We start from the raw sequence: 14,813 nt of genomic DNA on the forward strand, positions 1-14,813 counted from the left end.
CAATTTTTCACTTGCTCATCCAATTCAGATGATTATGAAATGAGATAAACTCTTACTTTAGAAATGGAACAGATAGATGCTAAATGTGACACTGTGATTATTTCAAAGAAGAAAGGCTCACGTCTACCTTTTAGCCGGTACCTTGGTTTGCACTACAGCTCTGCTCCACTCCACTCAAATTTATTGCATGTCGCATTCATGTGCTTTGCCTCCTAGAGGAAAAGAATTACAAGATGCATTTCTGTTCTTCATGCACTTATAATCTGAAGTACAAGAAACAAAAGAATAAAACTAGATGGCTCACAGTGAAGTACCAAAGCAAGGGTGCAGATGGTTCCCTGGAGGGAGACATTACTGTGCCCCAGAGAGGTCATGAAAACCCCACATGGGGTTGGTGCAACTAGAATAGTAAACCAAAAGTTGAGGAGAGGCTTCAGAGACAGTGCTAAGGAAAAGGAAGTGGGGGCGCCCAGGGGACTCAGGTCATGATCTCAGAGTCCTGAGATTGAGCCCCAGGGCAGGCTCCCTGCCCATCAGGGTGCCTGTTTCTCCCTCTTCCTGCCCTGGCTCATGCTCTCACTTGTTCTCTCTCTCTCTCACACACACACAAATAAATAGATAAAATCTAGAAAGAAAGAAAGAAAGAGAGAGAGAGAGAGAGAGAGAGAGAAAGAAAGAAAGAAAGAAAGAAAGAAAGAGAAAGAAAGAAAAGAAAGTAAGAAGAAAGAGGGAGGAAGGAAGGAAGGAAAAGAAAGAAGAGAAAGAAAAGAAAAGAGGAAGTCATCCCAGACAGTGGGGAATCAAAGGGCAAGGGAACAAAGCATTATTTCTCCCTGAATCTAGAATTGTCGGGCAAGCAAAAACACGCATTAGCAACAATTCACCACGAGGTGGTTGCGCCCAGAATCAGTATCCTGATAGGACCAGACGCAGGTAGCTTCATGATACACTTGGAAGCTGGTTTCAACTTGAGGTTACACTACAGGAACCCTCACTCCTGCCCCCACCCCAAATGTAGGATGATATAGATGCTAAGCTGAAAGACCCTTGGGAGTTGACTTTCCTACCTGAGCACACAGTGGAAGTATTTACACAGTTAGTGCTTCACTGCCTCAACTGTTAGGAGTATTGTGGCCTCAGAGTCACTGAAGCCTGCCTGAATGCCAGACCAGCTCCCAGAGTCATTCACATGGTAAAGGAATGTGACCCACCTGATCTGACTGACGCATTTGCAGTTCCAGGAGACGCCTACACGGACTATGTCGCTACCCGATGGTACCGAGCTCCTGAACTTCTTGTGGGAGACACACAGTATGGTTCTTCAGTAGACATATGGGCTATTGGCTGCGTTTTTGCAGAGCTTCAGACAGGCCAGCCACTCTGGCCTGGAAAATCAGATGTGGACCAGCTTTATCTGATCATCAGAACACTGGGTATGAGTTGCATTTTATGGCTTACAGAGTTGCTAAATTGTTACAGTGATAGAAGAGGACGTCACTGTAATGAACGAGAGCTTTCTTGCTTCTCCAAAGTGCTGCTCAGTTGCTTGTTCTGGGCTGTAGCCAAAGTCCAACCATTTTCTCAATGCAGAGCCATATCTCCTCTCAGTGAGGAGCTCTCAGGTACCTTTCCAAGTCAAGTCAATTAGCCATGGAATAAGCTATATACTTACTTTCTGTATCAGGCTAAAATAGGAGTCATCTGCATAGAGCTGACTCTAAGAGATATTTGATCAAATGTTATTTCTGCCCACTGTAAAAGAGATTTCCCCCCAACTCTAGAGCAAGGGTCAGACTTTTCTATAAAGCGCTCGATGATAAATATTTTAGGTTTTGTATGCTCTGCAGTCTCTGTTGCAACTCAACTCTGTTCCTTTGTATAGCACTTTAGAATTTACGTATTACTTTCACACACGTCTCTTCAGTCTTAAGGACATACAAGAAAAAACCCATTAAGGACATAACATTTTTAGTTGTGTCTGTGTTACAAATGAGGAAACTGAGGCTCAGGGAGCTTCCATGAAGTCATACAACAGTTACATACAAAGCAGGAATGGGATTCAAGGGGCCTTTTTCATAAGTTTTCACCATGTGTCAGCATCTGTGGCAGTTGGCAGAGGATGTAACCAGAAGGTTAGCTATAGCTTTACACCAAACAGCAGGGACTCAAGGAAAGCAATACATCCACACACAAAATAGGTATTTATTAATTCCTTCCCATAGGCTATCCTGGCAGCGTGGCTGCTAGGCAATGGAACCACACTGCTGTTTGGTCTTATGAACGTCCCTGTTTGGTTCCAACACATTCTTCTGGAGAACTCACAGCATGAAAAATGTAGGGTAGAGTATCACCACAAGCCATGCCTTAAGTATATATTGTTTGGTTTATTTCTAAAAGGACTGTGCAAATTTACATTTAGCAGACATTAGACAGACCTGAGTGTGAGTCCTGCATCTGTCTCTTAATGACCATGTGACTTTAAACAGGTTATTAAGCTTCTGAGCCTCATTTTCCAAATTAAAAATAGCAACTACTATGAGACAGTTATGAGATCATGTGTGTAAAGCCCTCAATATGGTTTTCATACCTACTCTTTTGGTGAGAGCTGCATGGCAGACCGAGCCACATATGACTAAAAGAGTTGCATGGGAGAACTGACCTTCCCTGAGGAGGCATGTTTTTGCAGCGACTCATTCCTTCCAAATCTGGAAGGAATAATCAGGTTTAGTATTCTTATATATCTGGACCTCAGAAGTTAACCATTTAAACATTTTATTTTTATTAAATTTATCATGAGTTGCATGGTTTGTATTTTACAGGAAAACTAATCCCAAGACATCAATCTATCTTCAAAAGTAACCAGTTTTTCCATGGCATCAGTATTCCTGAGCCAGAAGACATGGTAAACTGCTCAATTTTGGATGTTTTATTATTTGTGTTGCAGCTTTCTTTAAAGGGGTATTTTTAAAAATATCTGAACTTTTGGCTCCTGTTTTCCTTCTGGCACACTGACACACAGATCAAAGAAGTTGTATTAAAATGATATAAATTAACCCAGAGAATGCTTTAAAAGTCTCTTTGCCCTATCTAGTCAAAGATTAACTTAATATTAAATTTGGAATGAAAGTTTATTTAGTACCTTACATAAATACCTTGATCCTTTTAGTCAAAACACCCAGTACCTTTCCCTAAAATAATTGTCTACTGTTAAATGGTACTTACTGTATAGTCTTCTTTATTTTGATAACATGCATTCTCTATTTTTTCAGCTTGTAAAACAAAGCCCAAGTCCATAAAAACCATTTCTTCACAACAGATATTTTCATGTGGAAAGTCATTCTACAAAATGATCCTCATTGTATCCAAACCAAAACTCTAAACCACATTAATCACGGTTACACTCTTGCTGTGTTCTTTGCCTTTCTTTGGGCATGTGTCAGTGACTACTTGACACTCTTACTCTCTCTAGACATTGATTTCCTGTCTGTGTTAGCTAAGCATGGGCTATGACTTTTAAAGCTCCATGTGGTCTAAATTCTGCCTATAGATTGAAAGGACTGTTAGAAGAGATGTTTGCCCACATTTAGGCTGTGTTGGCACAAGAGTGGTGCAGGGATGGGGAAAGTCTGTAAAGCCATATTATGGTTCATAGCCATGTGAACAATCTGAGGTTCAAATGATCCCAACCATCTCCAGACACCCTGTTTATTTTAAATTTGATATTTCATATGATACTTTGATATATACTAGATTTCTTTTTTTATATTTGTTAACGCTTTTTTTAAAAAAAAGATTGATTTATTCATTTGAAAGCTGGAAGGCACAAATGAGTGAGTGGGGGTGGGGGAGGGAATAGAGAGAGAGGGAGAGAGAAACTTTAGCCTACTTGCAGGCTGAGTGACTTACATGCTGAGTGTGGATCCCCACCCAGGGCTGGATCTGAGGACCCTAAGAGCATGACCTGAGCCAAAACCAAGAGTCAGCCACTTAATCTACTGCACCACTCAGGTGCCCCTATATTTGTTAAAGGTTTTAATAAATACAACAAAAGGTTAAAATTGAATTAACAAGGTTAGAAGTTAAATTACAAAAGAACATTTACGTAACAGTTTAGTTTAAAGAATGGAATACAAATTCACAATACTTGCTGCCTAGTTAAAGGAGACTATTACCTGTGCACCTCAGTGGCTCAGTTGGTTGAGTGTCTGACTTTTGATCTCGGCTTAGGTCTTGATCTCAGGGTTGTGAATTCACACTAGGTGTGGAGCCAACCTAAAAAAAAAAAAAAAAAAAAAGTTAAAAAAAAAACTAAAAACCATAAAGGAGACTATTACTATTATCTTTGAAATCTTTGAAGCTTCCCCTTCCCTATGTGCTCCTCCCTTAATTCCATTCTCTTCCTTCCCTACTATTCTGAATTTTGTGTTTATCATTCTGTTGCTTTCTATAGTGCTCATACACATGTAGCTCAACACATTTTCATTAATGCTCAAAGCATTCCCTATAAGTAGACCTGGCACAGCTATTAAAGTACTGTTGTAGGATTTCAGGGAAATTTGGAGTTCACATTTACCAAGCATCAATTGCAAGACAATGTGAAATAAATAATTCCAGCTTTTGTCTTTTAACCTTTGTACTATAGTGTAAAATTATATAAAAATGGACTTTAAGAAAGTCCCTAAAAGGAATTATCTAGTCTCCTAGGGGAGGTCTTTCTCCAGAGTGCACTTACTTCTAATATATTCAAAATAAACATAACTTTGTTGTTATGTAACATTGAAATTCTTTATTTTGTTTTCTAGGAAACTCTTGAAGAAAAGTTCTCAGATGCTCACCCCATGTCTTTGAATTTCATGAAGGTACTTAAGAATCAATTATAACCATTATTGACTACAAATTGTAATAATTGAAGCTGGTAACTCTGGGAGGGATTGACAATATAATGTTTTAGATACATTGGGTTAAATGAAATTTAAAATCATTTTTTAAAAAATTAATAGACCAGGCAAACTCAGAGACATGAAGATGCTAGATAGAGTTCTTTTACTAGGCCCAAAAGAAATAGTCAAACAAAGGACAAATTCTAATATAAAGCAGGGGCACCTGGGTGGCTCAGTGGTTGAGTGTCTGCCTTCAGCTTGAGTCATGATCCCAGGATCCTTGGGTCCAGTCCCTTGTCAGGCTCCCTGCAGGGAACTTGTTTCTCCCTCTGCCTATATCTCTGTGTCTCTCGTGAATAAATAAATAAATAAAATATTTTTAAAAATTCTAATATAAAGCAGAAGAAATTCACCTATGATTAGGCTGCCATTCATGCTTGACCAACTGACCCATGCAAGAAGATGTGACTCTTATATCCACCATGGATACTGAAAGCTCTTAGTGGGATATGGATGGAGATATCAGTAAAGGTATCTATCTTTAGCAACCAATTAAGTTCTATCTATAGCAGCGGTTTCCATACTATTCATCAGAATGACTACTCATCAGAACGAGCTTTTTAAAAATATACTTTCCAGTATCTAACCTCAGAGTTACAGAAGCATAATCTCTCTGTATAGGACCTTGGAATTTGCATCTTTAAACATCCCCCTAGGTGATTATGATACACAGCCTAGCTCAGAAATCATCTGATCTAGAAGGCAGAACCACCTGGATGACCTAGAGTCAATTGGATAGACTAGCCATTGTTCTAGTGGTGGTCACTGCCAAGGTGCTATCCAGGGTGCTGGATTCCTTTGGTTTGAGTCCTCCTGAAAGCCTGGCATCTCTGTGCCCTCAGACTGCCCTTACCAATGCTTCACTGGCTCTCAGCTGCCTTCTCTCTCTCTCCCTGCTCTGACTTGCCTTAATCCAGCACTCTGAAGGCCCTGTCCTAGAAGTCCAACTTCCTAACCTTGTTCTGGACAGATTGTTATGACCCACCTGCTATTTAGCAAGACCTCCTGTGGAGAGGTATCTGTCCAGTACTACAAACCCAACCCATTCTCAGGTGTAGGTCCAGCCTTCTGCTGGTTACTCCTCTAACCAGAGGAAAAAAACTTCCTAGAAGGCAACTCCAGGGCAGAAAAACTCCAAGGGGGACACGTGGGTGGCTCAGTGATTGAGCATTTGCCTTTGGCTCAGGGTGTGATCCCGGGGTCCTAGGATTGAGTCCCACATTAGGCTCCCCACGGGGAGCCTGCTTCTCCCTCTGCCTAAGTCTCTGCCTCTTTCTGTGTGTCTCTCATGAATAAGTAAATAAAACCTTTTAAAAAAATACTCCAAGATATAGGACAAACTCCCTGTCTTCAGCTCCAAAGGTGAAGTGCCATGTTTGCCTGCCCACTTCTGGATGAAGCTAGTTTTTTCACTCAGCTATTTGATTTATATCTGTAACATCTGATCTGAGACCTAAGTATTCTCTAAGTGCATCAAAGATTGTGCTGTTCCATGGGCCACACCCTGTCTGCTATACTCCTGCCCCAGGCTAAATGAAGGAAGACTTTCTTAAACTAATTGCAATTGAGATATCTTTTTTTTTTAATTTATTTTTTATTGGTGTTCAATTTACTAACATACAGAATAACCCCCAGTGCCGTCACCCATTCACTCCCACCCCCCGCCCTCCTCCCCTTCTACCACCCCTAGTTCATTTCCCAGAGTTAGCAGTCTTTACGTTCTGTCTCCCTTTCTGATATTTCCCACACATTTCTTCTCCCTTCCCTTATATTCCCTTTCACTATTATTTATATTCCCCAAATGAATGAGAACATATAATGTTTGTCCTTCTCCGACTGACTTACTCCACTCAGCATAATACCCTCCAGTTCCATCCACGTTGAAGCAAATGGTGGGTATTTGTCATTTCTAATAGCTGAGTAATATCTTTAACAACAAATAAATACTAGCTACTGTAACAGAAAGTTGTCCCATGGGAATAGACTACCATCTATGCAATAAAATGCTCAAATGGGTGAAGTGCCAGCCAGTGACAGCCAAAGTTAGTGGTGGCATGCAGTAGCCAATCTATGGCAGAGCTTTATGATCTCATCTTAACCCTTTACATTTGTAAAGACCCTAATTCCAAATAAGGTCGCATGATGAGATACTGGGAGTTAGGACTTCACCATAGTTGGGGGTGGTGGGACACAAGTCAATCTATAACAGTGCCCTTGAGACCAATCAGAAGTGTTAAGTAGACTACTGCATATGTGGGTCTGGAGCTCAAAGGAGAGGTCTGGACCAGAAATATACATGTGGAAGTCTCTGATAAACCTTAATAATTGAAGCCATTAAGCATCAGTGAGATTAGCTAGAAACAGAGAGACAGAAAGAGCCTAGGAATGTGCCTGGAAGAGTTCTATCCACCCACAGTGGAGAAGGAGGTAAGTTAACAAAGGTTGGTTTGAGGAGTGGTCACGAGGTAAAAAGGAAAGGGAGGCATCAGGAAGCCAAAGGGAGTTTCGAGAAAGGAGGATGTGGTCAATAGTGTCTAATACTGTGGAGATGAGAACATGATCTCCCTATTGGATTTATAAATCTGGAAGTCATAGGTATGAATGGCAGGAATCACTTACGTGGAATGATGGAGGCAAAAGCCAGAGCAACGTGATGAAGAAATAGACTACTACAGTTTATATTCAGAATCTTTGAATATCAGTCTTTTTGTGCTGGTTATAGTCCTGACAGTGTTAGAATTTGAGGAGACAGACCCCCGGTAGCAGTTAGACTTAATTATGGCACAAATCATTAACTTGTGGTGAGGGTGGGGGATCTGCTTGGAGCAGGTAGTGGCTGTGGAAGGACAGGTGAATCTAATTATGCTGACTGAGCAGAGTTGTTTCTTAAAACCGGGTCCAATCAGACATGGCTCTGAAGGGCAGGTGAGACTGTAGGGGTGGCAGCATTTGTAAGGATCTCAGAGACCTGAGGTCAGCTGGGGTTAAGGAGGAACGCATACCACAGGGCAGCCCAGGCTGGGGCAGCCTGAGTCAATGTAATTATCTGGACACTCATATGCCTCAAAACTAAGTCTGTTATGTTGATAAGTTTTACTTCTCTATTTATGGTCATGAGGCAAGAAATTTCAGGTCTCCAGTGCCTGGGTGTTCAAAGGCTGCTCTAATTCCTTAAGAATCATAATCTGTGTTTCTTCATGGGAAAAGCCCCATTCTCTGGCCAAAGAGTACCAGGGCTTCTTGAAGAAAATCTTTGTGACAGGACTCCACTGACCCCACTGCTGCCAGAGTCTTCCCCTCTCCTGAAGGCAAAGCTAGAGGCTTCCAGTAGCCTCTAATATAAGGGTCATGATGCTATCTTTTCCTTTTTGCCTCTAGCTTTTCTTATATAAATATATATGTCAATTATCCAGGTTTTAGACTGGTTTCATTATGAACACTCATACTTCACCCATCTCTCTAAACTAGTGGTTCTCAAACTTGAGCAGTATCAGAATCACCCAGAGGGCTTATCAAATGCAGATTGCTGGGCCCCACCCCCGGTGCTTTGGCCTGAGCAAGAACTGCATTTATTTATTTATTTATTTATTTTTAAAGATTTTATTTATTTATTATGAGCGACACCCAAAGAGAGAGAGAGAGGCAGAGACACAGGCAGAGGGAGAAGCAGGCTCCATGCAGGGAGCCGGATGTGGGACTCGATCCCGGTCTCCAGGATCACGCCCTGAGCCAGAAGCCAGATGCTTAACCACTGAGCCACCCAGGCATCCCAAGAACTGCATTTATAAGAAGTTCCCACGTAATGCTGGTGCAGCCGAGATCACACACAGGATCACACTTGAAGTGTCCCACAAACTATTTACTTTGACAAGTAATGAAGAGATGTCATTGGTAGAATCACCTGACCTACTTGTAGCTCCCTTCCAGAGACACTGAATGGTCAATTTTACCCTCAAGACTTTGAAATGGCAAAAGGAAAAGCAATTCCATATATTAACAAGTTTCAAGTACTTGATCATTTGCAAACCTGAAGATTTTCTAAACTCTTATTTGCTCTAACAAGTTATTCAGTTTTGGGGCACAGTAACAAAAAAGGCTCCTCTTTTAATACTTTATTTTCTTCCAAAGGAGTGTCTGAAGATGAATCCTGATGACAGATTAACCTGTGCCCAACTCCTGGAGAGTCCCTACTTTGATTCTTTTCACGAGGACCATATTAAAAGAAAAGCACATACTGAAGGAAGAAACAGAAGACGTCAGCAGGTACCTCAGTTCAAAAGTTAAAGTGCTATAAAAATTATTCTTTTATTTTCTTTTTTCTACCTTTCAAAGTGAGAGTAGGTGGACACCAAGACCTTTCTTTGTACTGGTTTAGTTATATTTGTTTATTTTAATAAATTTTTGGTGATTGATGTAATAAAACCATAAAACTATGGAAATATTCAAATTTGTTGCAAAATCTTATTCCAAACATACTTGAGTCAGAGTATTGCTCAACTTTTTACTATGCTGATTGGATAGTTCACCTGCCAGATCATGTACCTGAAATACAACTTCATACAAAAAAATCCCTAATGACAGCAAGACTGAGTTTGAACATTACAGAGGAATCCTGGGACCCTCCTGATGCCTCCAGACGCACCATTAAAAGAAACTTGACCTGCCATCTTTTTACCGATGGCAGGCACCCAAGCCTGTCTTCCCTAGGCTCTTCCTCAAAACCAACGACAAGCTCTGGCAGATACTAAGAGATGAAACTCAAACACCTGGGAACCAAATTCTATCCTAAAAAATGCCAATATCATAGAATAATATGATGAATATGACAAATACCGATTCTGCGTTTTTTAAGGTGCTTTACTTGGTTTACTTGGTTTCAGAAAAACTTTGAAGTTGAAACATAAACCCCATGGAAGTGGGTATGTTTTGGTTTGAAGTTTATTTTCTATCTTGTATCCCCAGCACCTAAAACAGTGTCTGCCCCATAGAAGGTACTTGGTAAATACTATCCAAATAAATAAATAAACGAACATTGCTTATTAATAAGTGAAGATGTAATTTTCAATTTATCAGACTGACAATCATCCCATTCTATGTTTGCTTAAGCTTCAACCTTTGATCTACTTATTGGTCACTTATCTTCTCATTAGCATGTCTACTATATAGGAAGAAAGCAGGGGTTTTTGTCTTTTCAAATTTTTGATCATTAAAATCAAAGTTTGTTGAGAAAGATCTAACCAATCAACAAGATGACATATTAAGATGATTTTCAAAATTTTGCTGCATAGACCATTTTATCTTTTGCTGTTTGAGTTATGTGTTCGCAAGTCAAGCCCAATACGCTTTACTAAACTGAAAGATTAGCATTGCTCAAATAAGTCTGAGGCAGCAGTTTGAAATACAGGGTGAGTTGTGCATAAAAACACTATCCCCTTAAAAACATCTCACCAGATTCCCTACCTTTGGCCTGGGAGGATGAACCTTGGTTCATCCAAGGATCCCCTTGGTTCCTGATTCAAGTTTCCCACACTCACCTTAAGGTCATCCAAGGATCCCCTTGGTTCCTGATTCAAGTTTCTCACACTCACCCCTTCTAGTCTCCTGTCAGAGGCTGTGTTCCCCATTCCTTAATACCCTCTAGCCCAGCTGATACAGATCAGGGACTTTATTTCTCCAGAAGGAAAAGAGGCACAGAGAGCAGCATGTACCTAGATAATCTCATTTACAGAACTCATGTCATGTTCTCCATCCTTATGCAGTCACCTGCATCCCAGCCCACTTTACAAGAAAGCCTTACTAGAGCACCTATCATTGAGACCAGGCCTAACACCTTCCGCCACCAGCCGAAGTCTCTGGAGAGAAAGGCCAAGAGAAAGACAGGGATGTCGTTCAGGTTCTGGTTTTCTTTCTGAACATGTGCCTCTTCCCTAAGCATTTTACCATATCAGAAAATAAACTAAAAATTCAAAAAGATTTTTTTCATTCAATGTGGTTTTGCTTTGTGAGTTCAAATTTCTACCTAGATCCCAACTCCTAGATCTCTGAGTAAGTGACCAGCAATTTCCTTAAGACTAAATATTGTTTAAACAACTGATAGGAAAGAGGTTTTAAATCTTTACTGTTTTGCCAATATCCTAAAATTAATATGCTGAAATTAAAAATTTAAGACAGGTAAAAAGTACTCTTGGAATTATTGCCTAACACCTGGTGGGCATGTAGCTTTTAAACACTGAGATACTCAGAAATGAATGTACTGAAATAAATCAGCTACACCCTTGAGGATCCTAGAATAAGTAATAATAAGTATAGTAATAGAATAAGTAATAGAACCTAATTTTCAAGTATCAGAGTATCACAATTTTTGGAAGGGTAACCCTATTTGATTTTTAAATTGATGTCTTTTGACATCTTTGTATCATGTGTATCCTTTTTGTTTTATCATCTTTAAATCAAACTGTACAAATAGGAATTATTTTCCATTTACTTTCTTATTTTTGTCTTGTTCTGCTATTAGAATCAACTGTTGCCTCTCATACCAGGAAGCCACATCTCCCCCACACCTGATGGAAGAAAACAAGTCCTCCAGTTAAAATTTGATCATCTTCCAAACATTTAGGAAAATGTTCTTTCAAGTGGAAAGTAATTTAATATGTACACATTTTTGTACAAGAGAGATAGGAATTCTCAGTGTTTCAGATGCAAATGAGCCATATGAAAATTAAGATGCCTTCTAGAATTGTTTTGCTCTGATCATTACTGATTCCTCTGCCCGTGCTTTTTATATGCCAACTTTATCTTTTAGAACATTTTCTTTAAATGTTATAGAGTCTGAAACTGCACATATGGAGGAGACATTTTCAATTTCATCAGAGCAGCCCCTCCCGAGGCAATTTATATTGAGAATTTGTGGGCTTGTATGTTGATTTTTAAAAAAAGATTTACATATGTCATTTCAGCTTACCTGACTACATAATGTCTTAGAACATTATCAAATATCTTGCCTAGCTGTTGTTTGTCTAAGGAATGACATTATGTTTCTGCATTTTAATTCACTCTTATTGTAACTCTGTTGAGTAATGCTGGATTTTATATTGGTGGAGGAAGGGAACTTTGAAATGTCATGTAGGTTTATCCCTCGATTTCAGGGCAGACTCTACTTTCTCTGTCTCGTGAGACATTGATGATTCTAATTTTAATGCTAGCCAGAGAAAATTCCATACATTCAACACAGCAAATAAGGTGGCTACACTACAAGGAATTACCATCTTCCTGACATAATCCCCTGCGATAACTGACTGCTGATTCTAATGCTGTCCTTTAGAACATCATAGTTTCTTATTCTTTTTCCTGGCTCAATCATTTCAGTACCTGGATGTATCCTGTTGGGTGTGTGTCCTAAATAGTTCACTGCCAATACTCTTCCAAACATTTGAATCCACAGCTTCTGTGAGCTTTTGCAGCCCTAAACTGGTATATCACGATCACATCAGGTTTGTAAATGCTTCTAACAGCAGAAAGATTATCTTTCAGTTAACTGCTCTGTGTCTTCTACCAATAAAAGGAAGCAAGCAAACATCACAATAGGTAGGCCCAGTTTACACTGGGATATTTCCCAAGTAAACTTGACAGATATACCCACATACATGCACACATATGTACAAATATATAAATATATGTTTATTAGTTTTGAAACATCATGGTAGGTGCCTTTTATCCTAGACATCTAAGAATGAAGTTATTTAAAGGGCTTTTAGTTTGCTAACAAGAAACTCATGTAAAATAATAGCATGGGGTTCTCTATCACTGTCTGGCATAAAGGCACAAAACAGTGATGTCTCAATAAATGTTAAGATTGTTTCACTAACTCTTTTCTGCTCCTGGGTCTGGCATGCTTACCTTAACATTGTCAGATTTTGCAAATACCCATAAGTCCAAAGATGCCGTGTGTCTAGCACCTATATACCAAGCATAAATTGTTTTAGGAAAACACACTAATGTCTTATGTTCAACTCTAAAAGTTTATTGCACTTATAAACATGGCTATGTAGACTTCTAGAGAATCTTCTTCAGTTATATGGGAGCATCACTTAGGAATTGTGGCATCTAAATAATATTTTCTTGCTCACTGGAAGAACATTCTAAGTGGGCTTATTTAGTCATTTAAGAGCTTAGTGTGAATATAAGCTCCTGTGGTCTGCTTATAGTCATTTTATCATCAAGACTGTGCCTCTTCAGATTTGTATGTTTCTTGCATTTTTAATTAAATAATACTACAGGAACAAGGAAAATGAGAAATAAAAGATAAAAGGCAACTTTGCTGAGAGTTCTTTTTAACTTTCATAGTGTTTCTATCATGTAAGCCTTCTTACTGCCAAGCTACTCATACTGCACCAGCTTTCCTAAATATCTAGACTGTATCACACACACACACACACTCAGAAATTCAAAATACAGCACACAACCCTAGTTCCCATTTTGCTTATAATCATGCTTCAAACGATGATGGACTTTTTGGCAAGGGTTGATAGGTGACTGCCTTTTCTTATTTTTGCTTACATGTAAGAATTAATGCAAACTGGCATTTTACTTTCGCAATTTTTTTTCCATAGACAAATCCATCATTTAGAGATCACTGGGGAGGAGAGTGGAGAAAGCATCTAATGCTTAGGAAAATGCTCTTTGCCATCCTTTTACTATGAAGAAAAACAACCTCCTTTTTAAAAAAAAAAAAAGATTTTATTTATTCATGAGAGACACAGACAGAGAGAGAGGCAGAGACACAGGCAGAGGCAGAAGCAGGCTCCGTGCAGGGACCCTGATGCAGGACTCGATCCCTGGGGCTTCAGGATCATGTCCTGAGCCGAAGGCAGGTGCCAAACCACTGAGCCACCCAGGTGTCTCCCAAAAAACAATCTTCTGAGTAACATTTGCACACAGGCACTTTCCCCTGGTGACCCAGGCCCTGTAGCACTGCCACCTCTGAATCACACAGGCATGCAGACCTCAACCTGCAATTCTTTTCTGTTTTAAGTGCCCATTTAGCACTTAGGTACTACACATACTCCCTTGCATTTCTCAGCCACATGGAAGACAGTTGCACTTCAGCATATAGTGCCCAAATTAAGTAGTGACTTTTGTAAAACCTACCAAGCTCATCACAAAAGCCCACAGGATTCTGTAACCATGCATTTCCTTTACATCCTCGTAAAGTTTCTGGCTTACCTGCACCTGTCTCACGCATGCCAGCTTTCAGGCTTTTTAATTTATGTGTAGAGCTCTTTCCTGGTGCTGTCCAAATACTGTGCCGTTGTGGTGAGTGACACTGCCTGAATGCTCTCCCTCTCTCCGCCCCAGCATGATCTCTTTGCACCCTGGTTTCCTCAGACTTTCCACATTGGACCTGAGAAACTCCAAACAGCCAAGCAGTTCATTTTGTTTGTGTTTTGTTTTGTTTTGTTTGCAGAGCACTTTACAGAACACTAAAAATGCAGTCTTTAGTTCTTTGTGCTCCTGCTTCTTCAGGGAAGAAGGAAATATACCATAGAAAAAGACGATTCATTAGACATTTATCAGCCCTGGAAGGCTACTGGCTTGGACTTTGCCTCTGGGCTGCATTTCAGTCCTGTTGAATGCACTTGTTCCAACTTGCCCCCAGACACAAAGCCCTTTTAGGGGGTCACTTTTTGAAGATTATTTTAACTATATTGAATCGTTAAAAAGTTGTTGTCAAGGGGCTCTTTGCATGCTTTGGATTAGGGACATAATTGAGTAAGGGGTATAAATGAAGCTCTCGAGCAGGAAAGAAAAAGGCAAGAAGAGAATAGACTGTCCCCCTTCTAACTTAGTCGTGTCATTGCTTTCATTGCTCCTGCA

The 14,813-nt window shown here is 39.8% G+C and overlaps 1 protein-coding gene and 1 long non-coding RNA gene across 15 annotated transcripts in view; one reads left to right on the top strand and one right to left on the bottom strand.

Annotated features, from left to right (window-relative positions):
• Positions 1 to 14,813, top strand: part of CDKL4 (cyclin dependent kinase like 4) — an 82,189-nt gene that overhangs the window by 42,425 nt on the left and 24,951 nt on the right. For 10 of the 12 annotated variants that reach the window (XM_077843538.1, XM_077843533.1, XM_077843536.1 and 7 more), the window contains 4 exons: positions 1,236 to 1,433; positions 2,820 to 2,902; positions 4,803 to 4,859; positions 9,069 to 9,203. In XM_077843538.1, coding sequence (XP_077699664.1) covers positions 1,236 to 1,433; positions 2,820 to 2,902; positions 4,803 to 4,859; positions 9,069 to 9,203 — 473 coding nt within the window. Of the gene's footprint in view, positions 1 to 1,235; positions 1,434 to 2,819; positions 2,903 to 4,802; positions 4,860 to 9,068; positions 9,204 to 10,699; positions 10,914 to 11,454; positions 13,253 to 14,813 lie in introns of those variants that run through there. The other 2 variants (XM_077843540.1, XM_077843541.1) reach the window with 2 other exon arrangements.
• The window catches only part of LOC144280952 (uncharacterized), a 65,765-nt gene that overhangs the window by 4,350 nt on the left and 46,602 nt on the right, over positions 1 to 14,813 (bottom strand). For 2 of the 3 annotated variants that reach the window (XR_013349401.1, XR_013349402.1), the window contains exons 2-3: positions 4,173 to 4,272; positions 142 to 212 (exon numbers count right to left, since the gene is read on the bottom strand). This is a non-coding gene — a long non-coding RNA (uncharacterized LOC144280952). Of the gene's footprint in view, positions 1 to 141; positions 213 to 1,211; positions 1,499 to 4,172; positions 4,273 to 14,813 lie in introns of those variants that run through there. The other variant, XR_013349400.1, reaches the window with a different exon arrangement.

This window comes from Canis aureus, chromosome 12, assembly GCF_053574225.1.
Source record: "Canis aureus isolate CA01 chromosome 12, VMU_Caureus_v.1.0, whole genome shotgun sequence".
Taxonomy (NCBI): domain Eukaryota; kingdom Metazoa; phylum Chordata; class Mammalia; order Carnivora; family Canidae; genus Canis; species Canis aureus.